This window comes from Chaetura pelagica, unplaced genomic scaffold (genome assembly GCF_000747805.2).
Source record: "Chaetura pelagica isolate M959 unplaced genomic scaffold, ChaPel_1.0 scaffold360, whole genome shotgun sequence".
NCBI classification, from domain to species: domain Eukaryota; kingdom Metazoa; phylum Chordata; class Aves; order Apodiformes; family Apodidae; genus Chaetura; species Chaetura pelagica.
In genome coordinates, this window is record NW_009951950.1 from 2,191,214 (window position 1) to 2,216,618 (window position 25,405).

The 25,405-nt window shown below is 35.7% G+C and overlaps 2 protein-coding genes across 2 annotated transcripts in view; both read right to left on the reverse strand.

The window, feature by feature from the left end:
- PWP2 (PWP2 periodic tryptophan protein homolog (yeast)) overlaps window positions 1-53 on the reverse strand; it is a 20,234-nt gene extending 20,181 nt beyond the window's left edge. Inside the window, exon 1 of the mRNA XM_009998131.1 lies at window positions 46-53. Within this exon, the coding sequence (XP_009996433.1) occupies window positions 46-53 (8 nt within the window). The remainder of the gene's footprint in view (window positions 1-45) is intronic.
- A 1,660-nt stretch (window positions 54-1,713) lies between these two features.
- TRAPPC10 (trafficking protein particle complex 10) overlaps window positions 1,714-25,405 on the reverse strand; it is a 31,503-nt gene continuing 7,811 nt past the window's right edge. The window contains exons 8-23 of the mRNA XM_009998140.1: window positions 23,257-23,403; window positions 21,291-21,405; window positions 20,128-20,204; window positions 17,455-17,546; window positions 16,167-16,307; window positions 14,393-14,505; window positions 12,417-12,931; window positions 10,392-10,533; window positions 9,305-9,463; window positions 7,907-8,136; window positions 6,552-6,652; window positions 5,973-6,099; window positions 4,973-5,143; window positions 3,579-3,756; window positions 2,957-3,151; window positions 1,714-2,132 (exon numbers count right to left, since the gene is read on the reverse strand). Of these exons, the coding sequence (XP_009996442.1) occupies window positions 1,894-2,132; window positions 2,957-3,151; window positions 3,579-3,756; window positions 4,973-5,143; window positions 5,973-6,099; window positions 6,552-6,652; window positions 7,907-8,136; window positions 9,305-9,463; window positions 10,392-10,533; window positions 12,417-12,931; window positions 14,393-14,505; window positions 16,167-16,307; window positions 17,455-17,546; window positions 20,128-20,204; window positions 21,291-21,405; window positions 23,257-23,403 (2,742 nt within the window). The 3' untranslated portion in view covers window positions 1,714-1,893. The remainder of the gene's footprint in view (window positions 2,133-2,956; window positions 3,152-3,578; window positions 3,757-4,972; window positions 5,144-5,972; window positions 6,100-6,551; window positions 6,653-7,906; window positions 8,137-9,304; window positions 9,464-10,391; window positions 10,534-12,416; window positions 12,932-14,392; window positions 14,506-16,166; window positions 16,308-17,454; window positions 17,547-20,127; window positions 20,205-21,290; window positions 21,406-23,256; window positions 23,404-25,405) is intronic.

Below are 25,405 nucleotides of genomic sequence, written 5' to 3' on the forward strand. Positions count from 1 at the left end.
GGGTTTCTTTTTTACAACGTGTATATTTCGAACCGCAACGCTCACAAGTTCATCGGACAACCTGGGCACCACGCGTGGAGCCTTTAACAGTGTCTCACAGAAACGATGTGAAAAGTGATCCGATGGCAAACCATGAAAATGGAATTCACGGGAGTACCTGCAAGTGCCACAAGTCACTAGCTCGTCACCTTTTCCAGCCAAAAGGTCCCAGCGGCCACTCACACTAAATGATGCTTCGGGTTTTATCCAGAACTAAATGGTGTGATTTCCACAGAGAAAGGGCATTCCTTCACAGAAAGAAGATGCGTAACAATGACGTTTTCAGCTAGCAGGCCTCCTTCATACATCTATTTAGACATACTGGTTTTTTAAAATAAAAAACAATTTAAAAAAAAGTTCCAACCAGTGCAGGGTGCCTATTCGTTTTTCACCTCATTTGCAATTTTTTTTTAATGGAAGAGGGTCTGTTGTGTTTGGGTTTTTTTCCTTCCCTCTTACAATTTAGCAGAACCTGAGTTTAGAAAAAAAAAAATAACAACCACTAATTTTTCTAATGAGCAGTTCGTTCCTTGCTTTAGTTTTACTGACAAGTATTCAATATGGGACAGTTTTCCTCTGTGGAGTCTGTTGACAACGCACCATTACAGATCTGCAAGTAGAAAAGGTCATTCTCACACTAAATGCACAAGTTTCAGTATCAGAAGCAGGACATTGGAAGGAGCTGTAATTTTTCCAGTCACAGGTGGATTTGCAACATTCACAAAAATTACACGTTTCTTTTTTTTACATTTTTTGTATTTACATTTCAGATATAAATAATGAAATTCTTTAAGTTAAATGTTTTAACTTTGCTTCACAATTATTCTACATCTGCAAGCTTTCCTATATCAAACCAACCTCTTTCTTCCATCATGAACGCGGAAGTCTGGCCTTTAATCAGTAATAATTACACTAAGCCTTTATGATGAAAGGTTGACTGTTCAAGTATTACATCATATTGAAACTTTTGCCTCAATTTAAAAATTGGGGCAGCAAACCAAGCCACTTAGAAATGCTAGTAAAAGAAATTAATCTGGGAACTCAATAAGCCAAATAATTTAATATTAAATTCTATCAGTATCTTTCTTTGGTAAGAACTATGCAAGAGGATGACCCAGCCCCCACCCCCCCAAAAAAAAATAATTATATAATATGTGACATCACAGTGTCTACTCTGTGAAGGAGAAAGCCTCAAAAAATTAAGGAATTTTGTTCAGTTAAGATTGTTTATAGCAGTAGCTCTTCCACGCATCCAAGTATGCAAACAATGGAAGTTTAACACAAAAATTGCAATGGCAGGAATTAGTGATGATCAAATCAAACAAACAAAAAGAATCCAAAATGAAACAGAGAAGCAACTATTACACCAGTGACTGTGCTGTTGAATGCTTTGTCGTGTTTCTGGCACACGTGTGGAAAAGCCTGTAAATTATTACATAAAAATCCAAGATTCGGATAATTGTATCATCCAACTCTAAATCCTAAAACACGTAGGAAGCATGGAAGAAATTCCTCAGCTGCCAGACAAAACCAAAAAGAAGTGGTCCAAATAACTGGATTTTTTGTTTTCGTTGCCCTGTGTTGTGATGCAGGATGTGACTGAAGGAAGAAAACCCAATAGCTTACACAAAACATACTGAAGTGGCAATATAAACTAGCTGACACAAGCTTCACTGTACATGGAAATTGATACAATTGTCTGGTGCTTCCATGGCCAGGACATGTTGAGTGCCATAGGTCTCCTTAAAGAGTTAGAATGTTACAACAAAGACTAAATCAGGTCATAAGCCTTTAAAGTGCTTTCATATCCAGTTTCTAATGGGTTTTTGTTTTCCTTGTTTTCATACCGAGTTGTCACGTGACATTGACTTCCAGAACATGGTCGTCCTTGCTGGGAATGACAAGTATCTGCATGCCCGTGCTGCAGTTGAAGACTTGACCGGGTGAAAAGGACTGCAGACGGGGCATTGGCAAACCTTTGTGCTCCCCACTGGCCGCAGAATGCAAGCTGCCTCTGCTCCTTATGCTGCTGCTGTCAGCTTGATCATCCACATTCTTGTCCACAGACAGGTTATCGTTTTCAATCCAGCTATCTGTGTAAAACAAAAGCCCAAAGTTTCATTCCATGGAGTGATTAAACAGCATAGAAATTCTTTCAGAGCTCAGACACGCTGTCACCTTGCCACATGTCAACAGTAACTGACCAGCTCTGCCGAGCTAACAGGCTGTGCACACTTTGGGCCAGCAGCAGATGGAAGAGAGTGAAGTACATTGGTTTATAAGGAAAACTTCAGCACTGCCTCTCATTTGTCACAGGCTAGAAGGGTGCACACTGACAGCTTCTGGAGCTCTGCTGACAAATGGTAAGTTGTTTGTATGAGTACAGAGCTCATACCGCTCTTGGACTACTCAACAGTATAGATACTCTAGGTGGCTGTGGTAATTCCAACTTCATCAAATCTGGTTTACATGACACAAATTTTAAGCAGCTCCTTTATTTTGTACTTAATCCTTTAAAAACTGGGGGAAAATTCCAAAATAATGAAGACACAGTAGATGTGCAATTCACAGACAAGGAAACTGAAGAATTAGAGGGTTATCAAATAGTTTTCACTTGATTATAAATCCAATACTTGATTATAAATCCAATCTAATTTGTACTAGAATCTCTAAAGGAAATAGAAGAAAAAAATGTGTTTATTATTCCTTCTCACCAATTAAGGCTGCAACTTCAATTCAAAGTTCTATTACAGCAATGTTTTCTGCATTTCAAATCAGAACTGAGTCAAGGTAAGTAACAAAGACCCCTAAGGGTACTTGGTCAACACACTTCCTCACTTTGCTTTTCTCTTTACACAAAAACACAGGAGAAGCAGAATCATTTCTCTAAGTAGCCATGTAGTCAAAATAGCTTTACCAGCATCAAGTTGCATGGAGTGAGCAGAATGGTGAGGGAGGTATTTAAACAATCTGACATCAGGAAAAGGCAGATATCCAGCAAACAGTGGCATCACTTCCATGTGAACTTTGTGAGTTGCTCGAGCTGCTACAGGCATAGATATCACTCCAGAACTTTTTCCACAGACTGCCCAGTTACTACTGTTGTCAACAACTGCAAGAATGAAGAGCAAATGCTATTAGGATATTTTCTGAAAAAATCAAGACCCCTCAGTATACTTTTAAAGCACTTAAAAAAATAATAATTAAAAAAAAAAAAATCAGTATTTTAGCAACACTGAAAAGCCCACCGGCTTTTATGTATGAAGAGCTGTGCAAGGTAACAAAACAGTCCTACACAAGGAACCACAGTTTGGCCTCCAGCAAGTATCCATTCAGTCTGAACAGCATTCATATTGCACTTGAAGACAGATTAATGAGGAAAAAATAAAATATTCTCAGTCTAGCAAAATGAAAACCACTTTACTGAGTAGCTATACTCCTAAGACAAGAATGTTTGCTACAGAAAGTCTGGCAGATGTCATTATCAAGAAAAAACTACTGAGGAATTTTGTCAATAAACTTTAGAAAAATGTTCTTACCTTCATACATAAGTTTTGTTGTGCAATATCCATCTGATTCTGTCAATGCTTCATCTCTATCAACCTCTGAGAGGTCAACAAGTCGGGTGATTGACACCTCTAAAGAGCAGAGTGAGCCTGTTTTACAATACTCTGCCCCCAATGGTGGAAAAATTTCAGTTTTCACGTGATACAATGTCTGTCAGGAAGAAAACAGTGCTGTTATCAAGAAAAAAAGGGCTTTTTACTCGAGTTTAACCTGAACTGGGTAATTGATACAGTAAACTTCACTACATTTAACATCCATGAAATCTTTTAATGCAAGATTCAGTTATAAGTAATGTTCACTACATTAACTTGCTCAGTTTGAGAAAACACCTAAACCAAACTCAGCCTTCCAATGTTCCCAAATGGATACTAATCTTCATATTATTTAAACAAACTTTTACTAGTTGCTTGGCTGCATACTTCCCAGACATATAATTCAAATTCTGAGAAATATAGAAGAACTACTTCACCACTCTTAACTGTCATAGTTCCCAGAATAACGGCACTCTAACTACGACAAAATTAAATTTCTTCCAAAAACCCACTGTTTAATGCAGTTAGCCCTCTTTTAAAACTCCAGAAAGATGCTGACACAGGTGCCAACAGATACTAGTTACATGCCAGTAGGTAAACAAATACCTAAAGTATTGCTCAATGCCAATTTGTAATAAACAGGTAGAAAACACAGCATCACTGAAAACAGACAAAAGGACTTAATCAGAGTTTTCTCATGTTAATGCTTTTTACCCAAGTATCAAAAAGGGTAACACAACACTAAATTTAGAGAAGATATTAAATAATGTGTTGAAAGAATTCCTCTAATAGAAAGTTACATCTAGTCTATAAGCCTCCTATCTCAAATAAATAAAAAGCTTGTCCATAAAGACAAAGAAGAAGCATTTAAGATAATGGCCTATAAAGCCCTAAATATTTTATTAGAGAAGCTCATCTCAAGCATTACAAAAATCAACTTGCATGCTTTCAACAGCAAAGATTTTTTTGTAAATTGCCATTTGCTTTGGAGAGTGCAATCTTAAGCCAGCAGGGAAAAAAGATCAGTAATCTAAAGATAGTCTACATGGCACAAGCCCTGGAAGGCAAAAAGCCCCAGAAAATAATTTAACAATATCAAGGACATTTATGCAAGTGTTAAGGTTTTCTTTCCCATCCCCTCGTCCAGTGGGAAGTATACGATTCCACAACATCATACCAGGCTTCAGTTCTATTGTTCAACAAACTGGCTTTCCAATAATTCTGTTTCAATCTCATATATACAGAAGTTTTCTACTACATTTTTTTACCTTCTCTTTCCATATATTAGGAAACCATATTTAGTTAACATACACTATAATTATAGAAGTACTTACAAAAAAATTTTCCACGTGGAATTCATAAGTGAACGGCTTCAAGGTAAAAGACTGTTCTTCAGAGGTAGCTGGATGAAAGCTGACTGAAAACAGGCACTGCAAGGAGAGAGGAAGCTCTTTTGTCCACTTCAATTCCCAAACAAAGAATATTGATTGCTTACTGTATATGACCTGAAAGAGAACATTTATAGCATTAGCTCCTGCCTTCCTCTAAGAAACAAGTTGAAATACACATACATATGTTTGTCTGTTCTGGCATTATTATAGTTTAGAAAAACAAATTACCTGCTTAGTGTTAAATAAATTATTAGAAAAAATATACAACCAAACTAACTAACAGTGAATTTTTTTTAACAATGTACATCTAAATAAAACAAGGGATACACTGTCAGAATCGATGTTTCAAAAGGGAACACTTTATATTCAAGTAAGTGTGAAAAATATTTTAGTCAAAAGTCAAATGTAATGAAGATATTAATAATGTTTGTATATACTTTTCCTAGGCACCAAGAGTGACCAATTTAATGTAATGTTCAGACAAGGCTAAAAGGAGCTTCAAAAGGGACCACTTTGCAACTTGTTTATAGCTGTATTGAATTTGAAAACACTTTCTACCCGATTTTTTTCTTAAAACCTAATGACAAATTGCAGCTGCAAGATGAACAAATTAAACATTAACAGTGATATTACTGTTGCTACATTTGTGTAGCTCTTGTTCAAGCAGGAACGTAGTGTTTTGCATGAGGCAAATGGACAAGTTGAAAACTTAGCTAAATCTTTGCAAGTTTTAGAATTTAATCTGAGATCTACGGGTGTAAATGCCTTCTAAATGATCCTTAAGAATCAAAGTTTATCAGAGGACTACAAAGGTCTAACCTAACATCAGCTATAAGCCTCATGACAAAAAAAATATCTGTGTCTAGAAGTGCTAATAATTTCGCTAACAAGAACCTTCAACTGTCTTTTCAATGAGCTCATAAGCCACCAATTGATCCTTTACCTGTTGAGATTCAAGGTTCAGAGGTACCAGCTGCAAATCTGTACAGTTAGAAGAATTTTTTAGGCTATTGTTTGAAAGCTGGAAACAGAGTTCTGACAAATTCTGTACACAGACTTGCACATATTTCCTGAAAAACATGACACAGTTTGTTCAACAAATGTTGAATGGTTACACTGAAATAATACATATCCATAATACTGTTTTCAAAGTGCACAGTAAAAACAGAATGGCAGGTTTATCTGTTTCTTCCTATCTTTTCCTCAATACTTAAGAGTCCGTAGAGACAAGGCCGTAAAACATCCTCTTCCCTATCAAAAAAAAAGCAAATAACTACACAGAAATAGGCTAACTTGGTTTATCTTCTGGTCTTAGTTCCAAAATAGCTGAAATAAAAAATTAGTTTTACTGTTAATGAAGGAACACTAGTGTAAATGCACAAGCTGCCAATGGGAAGCTCTGCAAGATAACAAAACAGATTTTTAATTTTTTTTAAAAGGTTGCTATATATATGGTATATGAAACCCCAGCTCCATATTTTATAAGAAGAAAGAAACAATAAATACTGAAGGAGTACATTACCGTTTGCCAGCTGACAATAAGGAGTGCTTGGCATTAAAAGGGATGCAGAATGTTAATGCAATAATAGTGGAGTAAATCGACCAAGGACAATCAATGGTTACCTAAAGGAAAAAGGGAACAAAGTTCTTATTTGTAATGGTATTTGGCATAACAATTTTGCATTTATTCTCATTTCTAAGCAAAACTTCTCTCTGTAAGTGTCTGTATCTAATGCAGCCAGAAGCGAAAGAAGAAAAAATAATTAATATCCGTATGTCAAAAACTAATCTGACAAAATATTAGGTTTTTGTTTTCCTGAGTGTGATATGACATCCTGAATACGCTTTCCCTGTGGAAACTGACATACCCCATTCTGAAGACTAGAAATAAAGACTAGAAATAAAGGAATGGGAATAGAAGACAGACAAGATAAAAGGCCGCTAATACCAACAGCTTCCTAATACAATAATCTGGTAAAAGGTCAATATAAAAGAAATTGCTATAGGATCTGTTACTGACATGTCTTTATAATAATTTAAATATTAAATGCAAGCTAAAAATATATTTTTAAAAAATGCGTTTAATGTATATTTCTTTTAACTTAAAGCAGCACACTTAACTGAAGAATTTCTACGTAAGTGAATGCTGCCATTCTTTCAATTGTAAAGCCTTTATATTTAAGAAAATACTTTTTATTCAGAGAAAGAAAAATTAAAATCTTTTGTAACATGACATGTTAGCAATGCAAGTCTGCAGCTATTCCTTTTTACCCGACTCTTCACACACAAGGATACGTGGCAGTTTTAACAAGGACTAACACTGTGAAAGATGATAGTTTCAAGATCATTTTGCTGTCAGCTGAAGACACACCACTTTCCATACTACTGATTTTATTAATCATTCATAATGAAAATTAGGAGGAAAAGTTACCTCCAACCAAGTAATGTGACATCTTTAAATACTACAGTGTTAACACACTCATACAAAGCTCAAGGCAGCATGAAGATTTTTCGCAAGCGGAACAAGTATCTTTCTCGTGAGTCAAAAGAGAGAATCTGAAGACGACCAAGCACCTTTTACAAAGACCTGGGTATCCTTCATCCTATGTAAACTAAGTGTTAGAACATTAAAATTCAGATTACTAGATAGTGGAACAACTGGCACTACAGTAAACATACTATATATTTCTGCTTACATTTATGTTTGCTTCATATTTATAACATTTACCGTGATTTTTGCATGTATATTTTTAAAGAGAAAATCAGTTAAATGCAAACAGGTGTGTGTGTCCCCTATCACCACCACTTCTATTTTGTCAAGTGTGTGCCCCTGTGATCAAACAAGTTTCATAATAAAAACATGAAACTGCATCTTACTTTTTGGTCAACAGTAGCCATGAAGTTGTCCTGTTTCTGCTTCTCTTTGTTTTTTCTGTGGACTTCTTTATTTGTAGTATTTTCTTTCTCCACTGCAGATCCTGTGGCTGATGGCAAATACATGACTTCTAGATCAAATTCAATCACGTGATACGCAGGAGCCACTGGCAAACTGATGCTTGTGATCTTTTCAGAAGACTGAATCCGTAATGATGATTCTGAGATCTTTTCTGTAGTTGTGCAGAAAGGAGGAAAAAAGTAGATTTCAAACTCATTCAGCCCCCCCTCCCCCTTTTTCATTTTAATCTGTAACTTGCAAATGAAACTAGCATAAAAAAACCTAAGTATCATAGAAAAGTATGTGGTGCCATAACCACTTCGTAGCAAGACCTCCATGTTTGAAAAACAGCAACAAGAAACTATGTTATGCAACTCCATGGTAACCTCTTCAAATGAGCTATAATCTGCACACCTTAAATACCACTGCTGTTCACAGCTTCCCAATAGTAATGCTCTGTCCTTAAACTAAAGGAAGGTAACCATTACATTCCATCTAATAGTCCCTTCCAATGCTCAAGAAAGAACTAAGAGGACAATTTGATAGCAAGCTTCAACCTAGCTAAAGAGCTACTTCAGTCCGTCCTATGACACCTATTTAAGCTTTTACTATGTCCTGCACCTCTTGAGTCTCAGAATTTTACTTCAAGCAAACTTAAAACTAACTGAACACGTATGCAGCAGTATTCTAGGTCACCATTCATCATGTTTTTAAAATACTACACACGGGGTGCCTCTGTATAGACTATCTTAACCTTGACTTCATTAACTCTGTTAAGACTGCTCTTCCCATTTATGTAAAAGTTGTGTTTGAGCAGCTGAGGAGACTATTCAGTACTTACACTCAAGAAAACAAAAGTCACTAGGATGTCAATTACTTAAATGAAACACTGGACAAAGGAAATGCTCCATTTCCACAGAGCACAATATGAAAACCTGCTTACAACTAATTCACAATAAAAATGGTCTAGTTACAAAAGAGCCTACGTAATAAAGAACACCATGATTCACTTGGAAATCATGACAAATCCTTGCGTCAGCAGCAGCTTCATCAATTAAATTAAAGTTGTCCAGCTACGTCTCATGAAAACTCAGCAGCAGCTTCATCAATTAAAGTTGTCCAGCTACGTCTCATGAAAAGTTCATACTACTAATTTGAGAGTGAAAGTTTAAGACCTTTCTTGCACTGAAGTACTTGGTTGCAAGTCCCTAGAATTATTCTTAATAACAATTATTGAAAAAAACAGCATCAGTGTTCTTAACACAGTAAGTGCATGTTGACTTCAGGATTAACAGATTTTCAGCCATTTAAAGATTATTATTTTTTACTTCATTGCTTACCTCTGGTGTTGGAATAGATCACTGCCTTGCTCTCTGGATGGTACAGAATAGGCATGGCATCTGCATTACTGAGCTGCAAAGTATCCCCATTCTTCATGGTGTAATGACCTGTAGTCACTGTGAATTTCACTTTCTGTGGAATGCCAGCCAAAAGGCTATCTGAAGAAGAGAGCAGAAGCTGTTAACAGATTGCAGTATGCATCAGCAGATAGCAACAATGTACTGCTAAGGCTTGTTTGCAATATTCCCAGACAATCTGTCACACACATTAGGGTAACTAAGAAGTGTGGGGCTTGGGCGTTAGGCAACAAATTAAGCATAGCTCAGATACATTGGTGTGGAGATGCCAGTTGTTGCAACCTGAGTGACCCAACCCACTGTTTCTTGGATGACTGACTGGCTCACTTACTGTGTAGCTCTGGCAGCATAGGATGCAGTGAAATACAATAAACCCAAAGAACTGACTAAGATTTTTGTTAAGTTCAGCAGCCATTATATTTTTATATTTTTGCACCTATGATGCCAGTCATACCCACATGTTGTATTTACATAATCAACACAAATGCCAGCACACATACAGACTCTCAAGTATTTGGATCACAACCATCAATTCAATAGGGGCAGCTAATTTGATGAATGCCCAGTATGCCTCTACTCCCTTCACCACACTTTGCAGGCCCTGTAGCTGGAATGATAGCACTAAATGCATATTCACTCCTCAACTGCTTCAGTTAACAGCCTGAAAACAAAATCAGTATTAACTTCCATTTATATTTCCTAATCAGCTCAAATCATAGCTAATATTGAAGTGACACTACATGTTCAAATTCATGTTCAAAAGTGACACTACATGTTTCAGAGCTAAGCATTGGCATTAGTTTTTGAAAACTAGCCATTAGTTTTGAAAACTAGCCACAGACAGTGCATACTTGACGGCTAATTTGAAAAGTGAGTTTATTTTAGAATCAAAATTAAGCTTAAGGCAAAATTATTCAGAGTAATATTCAAGCTAGAGAATGCTTTACCTAGTCCCACTAGAGTACAATAGAAATCATCAATACAACTTCCCCATTGGAAGTGCACCTACCAGTCAGGGGTTCCACTTTGAGCTGGGGCTCCTGAGAATACACATCATACTGCACAATTGGGTAAATATGAAGAAGGACAAACTGTACTTTTCCCACGGAAGTGCACAGCTGCCTGAGTGTGTATGTCCCAGGTTCTTTGGCCTTTGAAGAAAACATTTGAATGGATTTTTCAATTTACAAAATACTTCTAGAACAAACCCTCTCCTACAGTACAGCATCTTTACAGCTCATTTTTATCAGATACTTTGCATTTGTAAATGAAAATGAAAGGCTTAGTCTCCGAGTTATTTTCCAAAGCAGCACCTTTTGTACCATTAAGATAAAAGATCTAGAGATTTGGCTGATTCAAGAAAAAACATCATAAGTATCAATAATCAGAATAACTAATATAATTAACTATGCTGTCTAATTGTTATTTTGGGGTGCTTTTGGTGTTGTTTGTTGCTTGGGTCCCCTCTTCGTGCCACAGATATTAAAATATAATTATATTTATTAAGTACCAAAACTACATTTAGCAATCAGTGAAATGCTTATTTGGCTAACATTTATAAAATCCTACAACATCTACACAAAGCATAGCTTTCAGCTCAAGCAATGTATTTCACACACTCCCACCCTGTGTGCATGCTTACAAAAAATTAATATACAGATACTTAATTTCAAACTCTTCCTTTACCCTAGATAATGGTATTCTGGATGTTTTTTGATAACATTATAGAAAGCAAATCTGTAACATCTGCTGGTATATTTATTCTTGATTCTATTTGCTCTTGGCAACTATTGCTAGGGAACTGGAAAAGTTTTATTTTTTCACAAGTCATTTTATCAAGTGTAATAAATAAATATTGATGTTGGGTATATTACATGTAAAGAATCAGAAGTTAGGAAGAAAAGCTCTAAGAACTTAAAATTCAAACCTCACTCACACTGTTATTTACAAAGCAAATCCTGTCCAAAATTCAGTACCACACATTTTTACATTAAAGCCACTAAATACTAACCCATGAATACTTTACAAACAGAAAAGCATGAGTAAAGTCTTGCATAATGGATACATACTTATTCATATTACCTCCACATGAGATGCAAATATCAGCCTGAAGAATTTAGGTAATGATTTCTGATCTCTTTTAAAACTTGAAAAAATACACTTAGGAGATAGCTATCACCATGAATAATGCTAATCATCCAATTAAGATCTACAAAAAGAATCGTATTCGCTCTGCATCTTAGAACCACAGTCATTCCTCTTTCTGCTTAAGTAATGCAACTAAGCATTACTGTAAGAAAATTTAGAAAACAAATTGTCAGAAGTTTCTATCCTCTGGCCAACTATATAATTCAGGAGAAGTGACACAGTGTATTACTACAATTATAATGGATTTTTTTGTAAATATTGCAGCTCAAACCTAAAGAAGCCTTCGTCATGTTATCTGGCAATATGCTGTCAAAATTAATTTTAATTCTGACATCTTCTAACTTCAAATATTTGCAGCTGAGCTTAACTTTGTCATAATTCTTGCATGTAGGTTTACGACACCTGCCAAGTGAAAAAACATTCTACCACTCTCCACAGTGAAGAAGGCAATCATCCAGATTCAACCGCACCACCATTTGCTAAGGGCTAGAAAACACATTTCCATCAAAATTCTTAAGTGCTTAACAGCAAAGGCAGACTTCACGAGCAGTATACTATCTTGTATATGAATTTATCAGTTTAATTTTTGGTAGCAACAATCAAATGTTTAAAATAAGTATTGGAAGGTTCAATCAAATAATTGCAAACACTTGCACATTTTGTCAGAAACATAACAGTCTTTTTTTCAAGGGAAGTTAAGATCTAGAACAAACAAGAGAAGAACACAGGTCTACACCAACAAAGAAAGCCACAAGAGGAATGGCATTACCCAAGCCTTAATGAAGCCATACAGGTACCACTTGCCAGCACTATGCTCTTCCTCAGTGAGTGCTTTTAGTAGTACTTCTTTAATGAGTGCTACATGCACTCAACTATTAAAACATACCTGAGTATTGAATGTTATTTTATTGACCCCTGGTTCCAGTATTAAGTTGTTGCATTTCAACACATGAGCTCCATCTTCTAAAGTCATCCCTGATGGCACATCCAGCGAGCTGCTGCTCTCTTGCCTTCGTAGTAGCATGTGCACATTTTTGCAGATAATTCCTGTTGTGTTCAAAGAGTTATCTGAGGGACTCCGTTCATACATTTCGTATAGCTCCAGAGCTGGCAAGTTGTTTCTTGACAAAGGAAAGCCTGCAACTTCACTTGGAAAGCTGATAACACCATTGGAAGTTTTGTGCTTAGTGAGCCACTCAGCTGTTTTTCTGTAGCTATTTTTTTCAATGCTGAAGTGAACGTGGATGGCCATCTGATCCACATGGACAGGGATGGGCATTTGGCTCAGCAAAGTCAACTCAATAGACAACTTTCCACCCACATGGACAACTGCATTTGGAGGGTCAAAATGCAGAGTCTTCAACTGCGCAAAGGAGTGCATAGGCAATATAACCTTTTGACCTGGAAAGACAGAAACAGGGATTTCATTCTTCTCCAGTGCTGCTGGAGATCAGTAAATGTTTTATCTTAAAAATTTAGCCTGTAGAATTAATCATATCAACTTTTCACAACATATCAATACTTCCATATTTTAGTTTTATCTCACATAGAAATAAGACTTAAAGATGCCGACATTTGTTTTCTAACTGCAGTTTTAGTACTCAGGCTATTAAAGACAACTAAACTAACAGGTAGTGTCTAAGCAGAAGTTTAAAATTTCACAACTAAAGTGTTGTAGGCAAAAACATAAAACAGCATAAAGTGGCAAACTTCCCAGAGCACGTGACTGATGCCTTCAGCCAACAGCTTTACCATACAAGGGTTTTTCATTCCCTTTTCTAGATTCTCAAAAGCAGCACTGAAGCAGTACCAAAACTTAATTAGGAAGCAAGTCTAAAGTAACATATAACTTATGGTACATCCATTCATCATAAAAAATTCTGCATAGTCTTCAGATCCACAGGAAGTATTCTGTATCAATCACAGAATTGTCAGAGTTGGAAGGGACCTCTAGAGAACCTTTACTCCAACTCCCCTGCTAAAGCAGGATCCCCTAGAGCACATTACTCAGGACTGCATCCAGGGGGGTTTTGAATGTCTCCAGAGAAGGAGACTCCACAACCTCCCTGGGCAGCCTTTTCCAGTGCTGTGTCACCCTGACCGTAAAGATGTTTTTCCTCATATTTAAATAGAACTTCCTATATTCCAGCTTGTGCCCATTGCCCCTTATCTTGTCACTGGGAACTACTGAAAAGAATTTCGCTCCATTCTCCTTGCACCCACCCTTTAGATACTTGTAGGCATTAATAAGTTCTCCCCTCAGCCTTCTCTTCTGTAGGCTAAAGACTCACAGCTCTTTCTCAGCCTTTCCTCAAAAGACAGATGTTCCAATCCCCCAGTCATCTTTGTTGCCATAAATTTGAATTATGAATTTGAATGATGATCAATATCTGAGGACAAGGTATTACTGAAGCAGGAGGAAGAATAAATAGAAGAGGTAGGATGGTCAAAATAATAAGCTGCAAGTGGATGGCAACAGATCTAACATTAAAACCAAAGTACTATTATTACAGAGTTGTCATCTGCACGCCAGCAATGCAGAGAAAAAGATACGTCAGGATCTGAAAAAAACCAACTCAAGATACATTATGAGATGTCAAAGCAGAGAAACAGATAAAGTGAAGGAAAACAAAGACTTCAACATTTTCATCCTGAATATTGGAATTACTTTTTTACCTTTGACTCTTCTTAATTATTACAGAAGCTTTATAAATGTTCTGGAGATGACAAGAAAAGCACCACATTGGTTCAGAAGTTATACACAAGGTAATGAAACCAATCAGAAAAAGCCTTTCCATCTACTTGGAAGGAAAGATCAGATTAGGACATCTTAAGTTTTAAGTATTTAAGAAGCAGATTTACCTTGGTTCTCTGCTTGCTGATTGGCAAAATCCAGTATTTCTTGGCAAAAGCTTTTGCGTTCATCTTCTGTTAAGTGACTATCGCCAGCTAAAAGGCTGCTTGTTTGAAGGTAACTAACAGAGTTAAGGAAATATGAGGTAGAAACCTACAGCATTCAGAAATTTGACTGAAAACAAGACAGTTGAGGTACTGCTTTTCTAACCTTTTAATACAAGACCTGCTTTTGACACCACCACACTCTTCCATTAGAAAATAAACAATGGAAGATTTATTGTCATCTGAGAATTTTGCACAACCTCTGTTCTTTGCAGACCTATAATCCATTCTTAATTGACTATTTTATTATATCCCAATTTATTTGGCTGTGAATCTGCCAGTTGTTGCAACATCATTTACCACAACAAAGTCATAAGGTATTCTTTATAGTTCTGAGTGCTGGCTCATTTAAGTACTTAGCTAAGACTGCAATATGATAGGCTCAGATTCTTTAAGGGCATTTGCACTGAAAAATTAAGAGTGTTTAAAAGTGATGTAAGAATTTTTGAAGGAGGCAGACATTTACAATGTCTAAGTTTAGTCCTAAAAAAACCCAAACAGAAACAAACAAATTAAGAACAAAACCCAAAATACACTACAAATTTGAAATTAGCTCAAGTGATATTCAGCTACAGTAAGATTCATAATACTGTCACATAAAGACCAAGATACAGCTCCTTAGGCAAAGAAAACAAAACCCAACAACTTTTTAAAAAGCTAGAAAGACCATTCAAAAACAGGTGTATTTTTCCTTGCAATTTCCACATGAACTGTGGTGCAGAAAGCATTCTATTCAGCTGACCACCCCAGTTTAGAACACCTAGAGGAATTTAATTTATAATCATAGCACCAATAAAAGCAGTGCCCTTCCTCCAAAACATAAAAAAATAATAAAAATTTGCCAAAGTGAAGAACCTGAAGCCTGTCAAACATTAAGGCCAAATCATTCTCTCAAAGTATTACTTAGCATTTATGTGACACTTAAAAATTTCATTCACACATTGAAGACTGAGCTTTTACACAATTTAAAAGCAAGCAGCTCCCACTCCTCTTCTGAAGCAGAGATCAAAGCTAGATGTAAAAAATAAGTAATAGCAAAAAATACTAAAATGCCACACACCACACCAAAGTCATGAGATCTTCAGCTTCCAAGCCTCTCTTTTAGCTTTTGGAAAAAGACACCATTACAAATACCAGAAGAGTCCTTGCCAGATCAAATACAGGAAGAAGGTGATAGCAGTTACAGAAAGAAACACAGAATTGTTCTGGTTGGAAATGACCTTTAAGATCACTAAGCCCAACCGAAAAGCCCAGAAATTAAGCTCCTTAATATAGAAAGACACTATAATGCCATATTTACCAAATGAAAACACACTACCACATAAAAACTTCTGTAGTTATGAAGTACAAACAGAATAATAAAAAACCTGAATGGTATCTGCTGAACTAATTACAAACTTCATATTATCCGTGTTGCACTACTCTCTAGAGGATGGGCATATTTAAAAAGCAGAGCAGAAAATACATGCAAAAAGTTTTAAGTGAACCAGATGTTAAAAAAATACATTAAAAAAACGCCCTCCCCAAAAGAGCAGCAATAATGGAAACAAAAAATAATTCAGTTGTCTGATGTTTGGCAGTGCCTGCTGTTAAATAAAAGTTAAGAGATGTCAGAAAAAAATCAGAAGTATCATTTTATCTTGTCTTGATTCATCTGGCTCTGCCTTTTAGAGGATACTTTTCAATTTGGCCAAGGTGTTTCTGACACTCAGCTAACTGTTTTCTCGTATGTGTGACGAGCAATGCCCAACCTTCGGCAAGATAAGTTTTCAGTGCTCCTTGAAGATAGACTTCTGCCTTCTGTGGACCTTTCTTCCTCCTTTAAAAATAAAGAAACAAGTACAGATTATATATAAACTTTTGCAGCCATGAAAACTACACATTTTTAATAAATGGTGATGGGAGAGAAACACTGCATATGAATCCAGAATAAGATTCAGTGAACCATTAAGCCATTTGTTTTGATGGTTAACAGATCAACGTATTGGCCTATCTTTATGCAATTCAGTTAAACAAGCAGAACTGCAATTGTCAACTAAAGATTTCAAGCACAGATCTATCCCCAAATCAGAGCAAGTGAGGCAAAGATACATCCCACAAATGTGACAAAAGCCATCTCAAGCTTACGACATCTAACTAAAAAAAATTACTATTTTAAATCAGGAAAAAGCTTCAATGAAAATATCATTTTATCACTGCAGAGCAGTTCCATGGTAGTCTTTAAATCTAACATTATTCCCTCAGGTGAAAATTTAAGTTATTTTAGGATAATCTGTTGCAGCTATAAGATCTTCTTACGTGTACATAGGTGACAAGCATGTCCAAGCTTATTTAAAAAACTACAACGAAACAAACAACACCCCAAACACACAGGAATCCCAAATTCTTCTAAATAAGAAAAACAAAATTAAATGGAAAGCAAATGCAAGAGGTTCCTTTACTGGAATTTAACAGCACATGTAAAATATATTTGGAAATTAGGAATAAAAACCACTGTAAAGTTCACAGTGGGGGAAAAACGTTAACACAATCATACCTTTAAACAATAAACCGCTTACCCTCCAAAGAACATGTTTTATATTTACATACATGTAGTTAAGCTCTGTATAAACTTTGAAACCATCAGAAACTATGTTACAAAACAGGCTGTAGTAAAAGCAAAGCTATCTCTTTCTCTCTCACAGCCTGCCATGCTTTCTCCCTTGGAGAAGGAAGGATCAATCTAAAGAACATAGGACAATTAAAGGTAAGCATCCTGAGGTAAAAATTAGGGTTTGATATAAAATGATTGCTGGTCTTCTTTCTCTTTTTGTTCCTCTGAAATATCACCTGAAACTCAGGGTATGTTTACTTTTTTTTCTTAATTGTTTTTAAAATTCCTTTTTAAATACAGCATATTTTCCTCAAGGTTTATACTCAAACTTTTCAAAACTAATACATTTAATACATTTTTAACTTTCATTTACATATAAAACTCTGCCAAGTCCTTTCCCACAAGTTTAGCTGAGCGAATTCTTCCAATATTTGTGTACATTTCAATGGTGGCATGGGACAAATCCTGTTCAAAAGAAAAGAAACTATTATAAGCTTAGAATTTATATTTTAGTAGCTATGATATTTCACACAAACTCATAGTCAGTAAATAAGTTACTACAACAAAATGAGCAGAAAAAGTCACTTCTTAATTTCCCCTCTCCCCGGCACACAGTGTAGAGCAGTTTGCAGAATGTCATCTTCACTTTTTCTACAGTTGGTCATTATCCCATATCTGCATTACAAATAGCAGATGAAAAAAGCCTATTAAAAATTAGCAACTGTTAAAAACGAGGCAACTCAAAACCACCAAAATAATAGATAAGATGCAGTTTCAATAATGTCTTTACACTGGAATTCCCTTGTCTTATTTTGAAAGCACCTATTTCTCAGTGAATATATCCCATTAGACTATCAGTGCAGTGCAGAATATACCACAGCACAGCATTTTTAGAACAATATTAGAGCTTACCCCAGAGACTCATAACTAAGACTTGAAAACCAAATCAACTGTATACAGAATGGAGCACATGACTCTTTCACTAAAGCTGCAGATAATATCAGTAAGCATACGAAAGTTTGTAGTATGTCAACATACAATTAAATGCAAGATGCTAATTTGCAATTGAAATTAATATTTTTGCAAGAGTGGCTTAAAGGAATTTTGCTTGAAGCTATGCAATCCCAAGTTGAAGTTTCTCAGTCAGCTTTAAGCTTAATTTCCAATACAGGCACACTGTCTGCATGTCACCTTCCTCATCTTGCCCTAAGCTTACAGTAGCAGCAATAAATCTCTCTCACAAAAGTAGCTGTTCCAACACATGCTGTACACCAAACTGTTTTCTCAAGTATATCATAATCTCTGGTCAGATTTCACATCATATTTACAGGCTCATAGCCTATTCTGACTTGTCAGCATCCTTCCACAGAAGGTAAACCTCTTTCAACTAATGTATCAAGAACTACTTTAGCCTTCAAAACAAACTGCTTATGAGCTTCCAACTGCCTAAATATTTTGCAGAATTATCTGTCAGAAGACACCTGTTCCTACAGGGCAAGAAAATTACTTAAAATGAGCTCTCAAAGCCCATTTTTTATGTTTCTTATGGAGAGCCTAGAAAAATCTTTATTTAGTAACTCACAACAATATCCCGCAATAAAAGCTATGTTCCCCCCAAATCAAGTTACAAGCCAACATGCTTGTAGATTTTCACAGTCTTACAAGAGAGTCTTGAAGTTGTTCTGTGACACTAGCCACTGAATCAGAACAAAGCCTTTTCTGGAATAAAAGCTCATCACTTCTTGCTTTCAACATGCCTGAAAAGTTGCATTTTAATTTCCAGACTCATTAAAATTTTAAAAGCAAATAAATTATCTTAGCTGTGACTGAAAATTTTAAATAATTCTATGTTGTTCTCCACTGAATACATGGATAAAAAATGGGTATGCATAAACTGTGTATTTATCTGACAACTATGTAGAAAACAATCTTGTACAGTGTATCTGCTTTCTAAATTTCTTGTTGTATAAAGTGCAGTCAGAAATACAAACATGAACAGCAATTCTTTCATTGGCAAACCCTCCACATCTCAGTGTCTGAAACTCAGAAAGATACTGCTGAATTTAGCAGAAATCTTCAGGTGCAAGTTGGAACTGAATATGCAAGAGCAGCTAGCAATTCTGAAGGTTTTAGTTTGACCAGCTATCCAATCAGTCTAATAAAGAAATTAAGTATAAAAATGAAATCTGGCATCTTCAGAAAAATCTTTAAAGACCTTTTCTTTCAATAAAACTTTGTAAAAATAAGTACTGCTTAGGTGTCAGTTTTTTTTAAAAAATGCTCAGTTAGGCTCCAACTTGTCTCAGAAAAACTGCAGTACGGCAAATACAAGAAATTTCAGGGGAAAATTATTAAGGGGAAAAAACCCAACCCCCAAAAAACTGAACACACTCTTGAGAGAGAGATTTTTTGGGTTTTTTAACAATCTCTTCTAAAAAACTCATACGATCATTAAAATGGCTCCTCAATAAGATAGCTCTCAGAAAATAAACTTGCATATTAAAGCACAATGAGAATTCTAATGTTTTAATTTATGCCAGCATCAACCCACAGATGTCCCACAGTTTATACAAAAAAAATTCAAGAGTGTAACTTAAACCATGTAACACCCATTGCAACACACAAGTGTAAACCATTTAAAAGGACACTGAATTCACACATCAACATTCTTCTGGGGAAGATTCAACTAATTCTGGATTCAGGATAGCAGAATATGATAGCCATGATATTGGCTTTTTTAATAACTATGTATTCATATTAGAAGAAAATTGGCTTCATCCTGGCTCAAACTGGGACAAACCTCCAACTCTTAACTGTAAATATTGAAATTAATCCAAATATTTTAAACTTGGGGCCTGTACAGGGCTCCAGTTGCGAAAACCAGCCTCGTCATGTTCAGTGCGTAAGCAATAATATTTGAAACCAAAACACAGAGACACAGATTTACATTCTCAATGTTATCTTCTCAGGTTTGAAAATTTTGGCCCTATTCGGTTTATAATGTAAATACGCAAAACTAATATAAGCAGCCAAAGCTCATACTTACTAGGTAGTGTTTTTCAAAAGCTTCTACAGACGATAAGGCCTCTTTAAGTTTCTTGTAAGGACTCTGTGATGCATTTGCTTTAGAAAAAAGCAGAGCAGGAGGTATCATTACAAATACATTCCTATTTTAATAACACACACACCCTTCTTCCTTCAGTAGAAAATGAAGAGAAAATTTAGACCTTATTTTACATGGAAGACATCACTACACAGTTTGAGACAAATCACGAGTTTCTTTACCAGTTTCTAAAATATGATCAAGGCTGTTTCACAACTCTGCGTGCATGCACATGGAAGCGATGTTCAGGGTAGCAGGGTAAAGACAAGCAGTAATTGTACTAACTTCTCCACACAGTATTTCATAGCATTTACCCAATCTAGAAACACACACAACTGTACTTACATTGTGCCAAGACTAACATTCTCTCAACTTCCTACTGCTAGATTTATAAAACAGCATGACAGAACTATACTGTAATTTAAAGACATTTTACTACTTTAAACAATGTACTTCTAAGGAAAATGCTTTGCAAAATTAAGGTTTTTTCTGAGGTAGCTTGCTCAGTTTAAGTGTCTGCCAGACCAAGTATGTGTCAGTATTTCTAGATGAAAAAAACACCCACTTTAAATAAATAAAACAGGCACCATAGGACTGAATTAATAATCATACATCACCATACCTGTGAGAGCAAACAAAGCATCAGCCTTTCAGCTAATGCTTCAAAGATACTAATTGTTCTAAGCTTCTTCCCTTCAAGGAATAAATAAATTTGATCTTTCAGCCACTGAAATAATTTCGGTTCAACTCAAAGAACATACCTTTGCAGGTTATCTATTTGCAACAAATTAAAGACATTCCATTTCTTTTTAATATTATTTTAAATACATGTCAGAAAGCATTAAGAATCTTACTCAGAACCAGTACTGTTCAAGACTATTTACCTAAATGCTGATAAATGGAGTATTAATGGAAAAACTTACAGTAAAGAGATGGATTGATAATTTCAAGTACTAGACACATTAAAAGAACTCGTAAGAGACAGTATATTGCTATTAAATGTTTATATATATGTAGGGATATTTGGAAATTATTATTCCTGATGTACTTCTATGCTATGAATTTAAGACCATGTCAGTTATTACAAAGAATATTCCCGGCAATACCTGTTTCAGGGCGCTCTGCTCCTAACCCTGCTAACAGATCGACAGTTCTGTTAAGGTCTTCTGAATTGGGTCCCTTCTCTGACACAAGTCCACACAGGTAACCCAGAGATTTCAACTGTAAGAGAAACCAGATGCTTGTTTTCAATAGGTTATGAAATAAATGTAAAACTATAAAATGAAATTTTGTTCTATTCTATTACATTGTTCCTAAAACACATTTCCACTCCTGTCATACTATACTGCTTGTAAGATCTGTATTAAAATTGCTTTATGGGAAGAAAGTAGAGAACCTTCTCATGGCAGAAAATAATTTTATTATGAAATAAATCACATATAAGATACTAATAACACTGGGACACATGCACACACACACCCCCTTATGTGCATAGCACCTAATCAGAATAAATCCTTCTGGTTTTTCATATAAACATTGACATAGCTTGAGACACTTGGCAGTTATCACCAAAGGTAATTTCTAGTAACTGTGTCTATGTTTTTAAACCATATAATCAAGAAATGCAGACAAGCTTGCAAATACACCCAAAGTTTTGTATTCAGGTAAAAACATTCTTGAAAAATATATTATAAGCACAGCTAAAAGTCTTAAAAACTGCCACACAACTACCATAAAACCCCTTCCAGACAGCAGATGGTATGCTTGACATCCAGAAGTCAGCAGAGGGTACTGTCTTAAAGAAGTTCAGTTCTGTTGGTCATTTGGTTAATCCACTTAGTGTAAGTCAATCAAGTACCAAGGTAAGCCCACAAAAGAAAAACAGGTCTCAGCCTGTCGTATTACTCTCTACCACATAAAATGCGGATGGCCATTAACTTTTTTTTTTTTTTTAATTCCACTTAATTTGTCACTAGCTGCTAAACTTCTCATTCAGTCTATTCCATCTCACTGCTACTCATTATCCTACAATTTTTCCCTTCACCCTTCATATTAGAAGAACTATGAATGGGAGGACCAATTCCAACTCAGGTACACACTTTCCATAAACCACTTAAGTAGCACAGGAAGAATCTGATGCACTCATCACCACTTCAAACAATTATTTGTTTCCTTTATTCTGATCTCTGCCCTCCCTTTCCCCCCTACTTTTTTAAACAATAACTCTTCAAGGTCAAATTTCATTCTATGCTTTTGTAAGAGGACAAGCATCTCCTACGGTAAGTTAGAGGATTGCCAAGTCTACTGAAATATGAACAAATTATGACCACAGTAAATCAAAAATATTCTACAGGCTATGCAAACAGGAGAATGAGCTTAAGGTGGTCTTGAAAAACATCCACGAAGATCACAGTAGGCTTAACTGTTTTTCAACACTGGAAAGCAGTAGCAACTTTAGACACCAACTCTTTCATAGAAATGAAATAGAGCTTGAAAAGGCATTAGTGTAATTAGGGAAGGGGCTTAATCAAACTGAAAAGGCCTCTTAACAACTTTTACTTTATGGTAAAGGTGGTGGAAACTGAGAAATTGCAAATTATTACTTATTTGCCTCTGTCACAAGCTACCAAGGATAACATCCTCAATGAAATTAGGGGTCTATTACTACTATATTAACATACTGAAGAAATAATGAACTATGTAAACAGATTGCTGTAATCTCTATAAATATTGGTAAATGCATCCAAATCTAGGCAGCTTCTCCAGCTATAACTGAAATTCATGCTCCTTCTCTCAGTCAACATGGACTGTTTGTACTGGTGTTTAATGAGCCAGTCATTATCAAACTAGTGGTGAGGGAAGAGGGGACAAAGATGTGAACACTCCCTAGTTATTTCCAGGCCTCATATGACAGTGGGAAAAGTGGCTATTAACTCATCTGGACTAGACTCAAGACATTATACAGAACCCCATATTAAATTCAACAATAAAAAGTGCAAAATTTAGTTCCACAGAAACAAATGGTCTACTTCAAACTTGTAATTCCACAACTGCAACCCATCATTTGCTCACCTTCTCCGTGGCATAGCTCCATAAGCCAACCGTGTGGGAAACATTTGCATCTATTTGAGCCCTATCACAGCAGCCTTCTATCCTTTGTAAGACTTCCAAACAACTCAAAAATACCCAACAATCCAAAGCTCCAGGAGGAACAGAGACCTGAAGATGAACAGATAAAATGAACTGGGAAATAAATTTTAGCCAGATGAGAAAATACTTCAGCAAAATACTTTTCTCGATAGAACAAAGCAGAGCATCTCTCTTAGAAAAGTTTACTCTAAGAATACATAAAATCCTGGACAACTTTCACTACCTCCTGAATAATTTATATATATATATTAGTTCATGAAACAATGACAGCTAAGCAACTAAACAGTGATTATATTTACTAGATTTGATAAATTTGCCAAGATGAAAAAGAAGGAAAAGAGGACTAATAGGTACTAGTACTTAGAAAAATTCAAAAAACTTCAAAACTAAGGCTAAGAAAAACAGAGTTAGAAAAAATTTCTGTAGATATACTATTACTTTCCTAAGGAGACATCAGATCTGACTGAGACTGAAATTAAAAGACCAGTAATAAGTAAATTGAAAGATCTGAAAAAATTAATTAATTGAAGTTTTTTTCACAACAGTAAGTTTGCTAATTAAAGAATAAGACGTCTGTCATGGACAACTAGTTAAAAAATTGAGATAAAAAAAAAAACACAGGAAAAAAAAAAAAGACCAAGGAGGGATTATAAGTCAGGACACGACAGACAGAAGAGTCAAGAATCAATACAAAGATGAGCACAACTACAGATCTAGAATATAATCACAGTAATAGTGTCTCAAATACTTGCTCATAAGCAGTGTAAAAATAGAAAGAATATTAAAGTCTTGAAACTCATAATAAACTAGGTAATTGACTCATGTGATAGAGAACTTCAACATGCAAGTGCAATGCAGTTAAAAAAGAAAAAAAGACCTGCATTCTGAAAGAATTTTCAGGAACAGATACATCATAAGAACAGAGTAGTTTAGATCTCCCCTATGTGTTCAGTGGTGCCAAGCCACATGAAGAGGTTTGCATGTATTGAGAAGGATTACTACTAGGATAACTACTTGGTAGGCAGAAGTAAGTGTTACTGGCTGACAGCCTGAACACCTACATTCAGTTTGGATCACCCACATCAAGACAGAAACAACCAAAATAAAAGACAGTGCAGAGAAGAGCCCCAAACATTGGAAGTATGGGACAGATTTGAGGTGGAGCAAAAGGGGAAATGAAGGAAGTACCTTCAGAGATTTAGAATGCTGGATGTATTTAGTTTGGAAAGAAAAAAACAACCACAAAACATACACACAAAACATACTATATATGGGAATTACACATTAGTTTTAGAATCCATGAAGGTGCTGGCAATGCATCTGAAGTAGATTTTCTGTTGTTAAATACAGACAAACAGATGGAACTTATGAAACTTACTATCACAATGTCACACAGGCAAAAGTTAACAGCTCCTTTTATAACAGCACAGATAAAACTAATAGAGAACCAGACATCCATGGGACTAAGGACGTAGATGAGTCACCAGGAGAAATCTAGATATTCTCAAGTATACTACATTGTTCCTAAAGATGTATACACAGACATGCATGGTCATACATGGAAGATGATCAGTATACAACATCCCTGATAAAGCCTCTTTAGAGGATTAAAAAAACACACCAGCAGAAACTGAAGTATGAAAGCAGGAGGTGTAAAGCATGGGGGCATTCAAAATGACACAAGAGCTTTAAGCACCATCACTTGTTTCTGTCTCTTTCTTCTGTCAGTGGATGTGATAGTCAGAGACAAATGCGTACACAAAAGAGCATGACTGAACCACAAAAGGAGTTACAAAGTATGAGCCACAAAAGGTGACCCAAGCAGTTTCCAACATGTGTGGCAGGAAGAAGCCTTACCATAAATAATGTTTCTAGTTCAAAACTCCTTTTTGGTACAGGCTACTAGCTTGCATGTCAGCATATTAACCACTCTGCCTTATTTTCTTCCATACAACACTGTGATAGATTTAAATGAGAAGAACTATAGTTCAAGAGACTGGTAAAAAATCCAGGGGAGAAGCAGACAAGTTACCTACCAGCTTAAAAAGTTAACTTTTCAGGTGAAGACTAG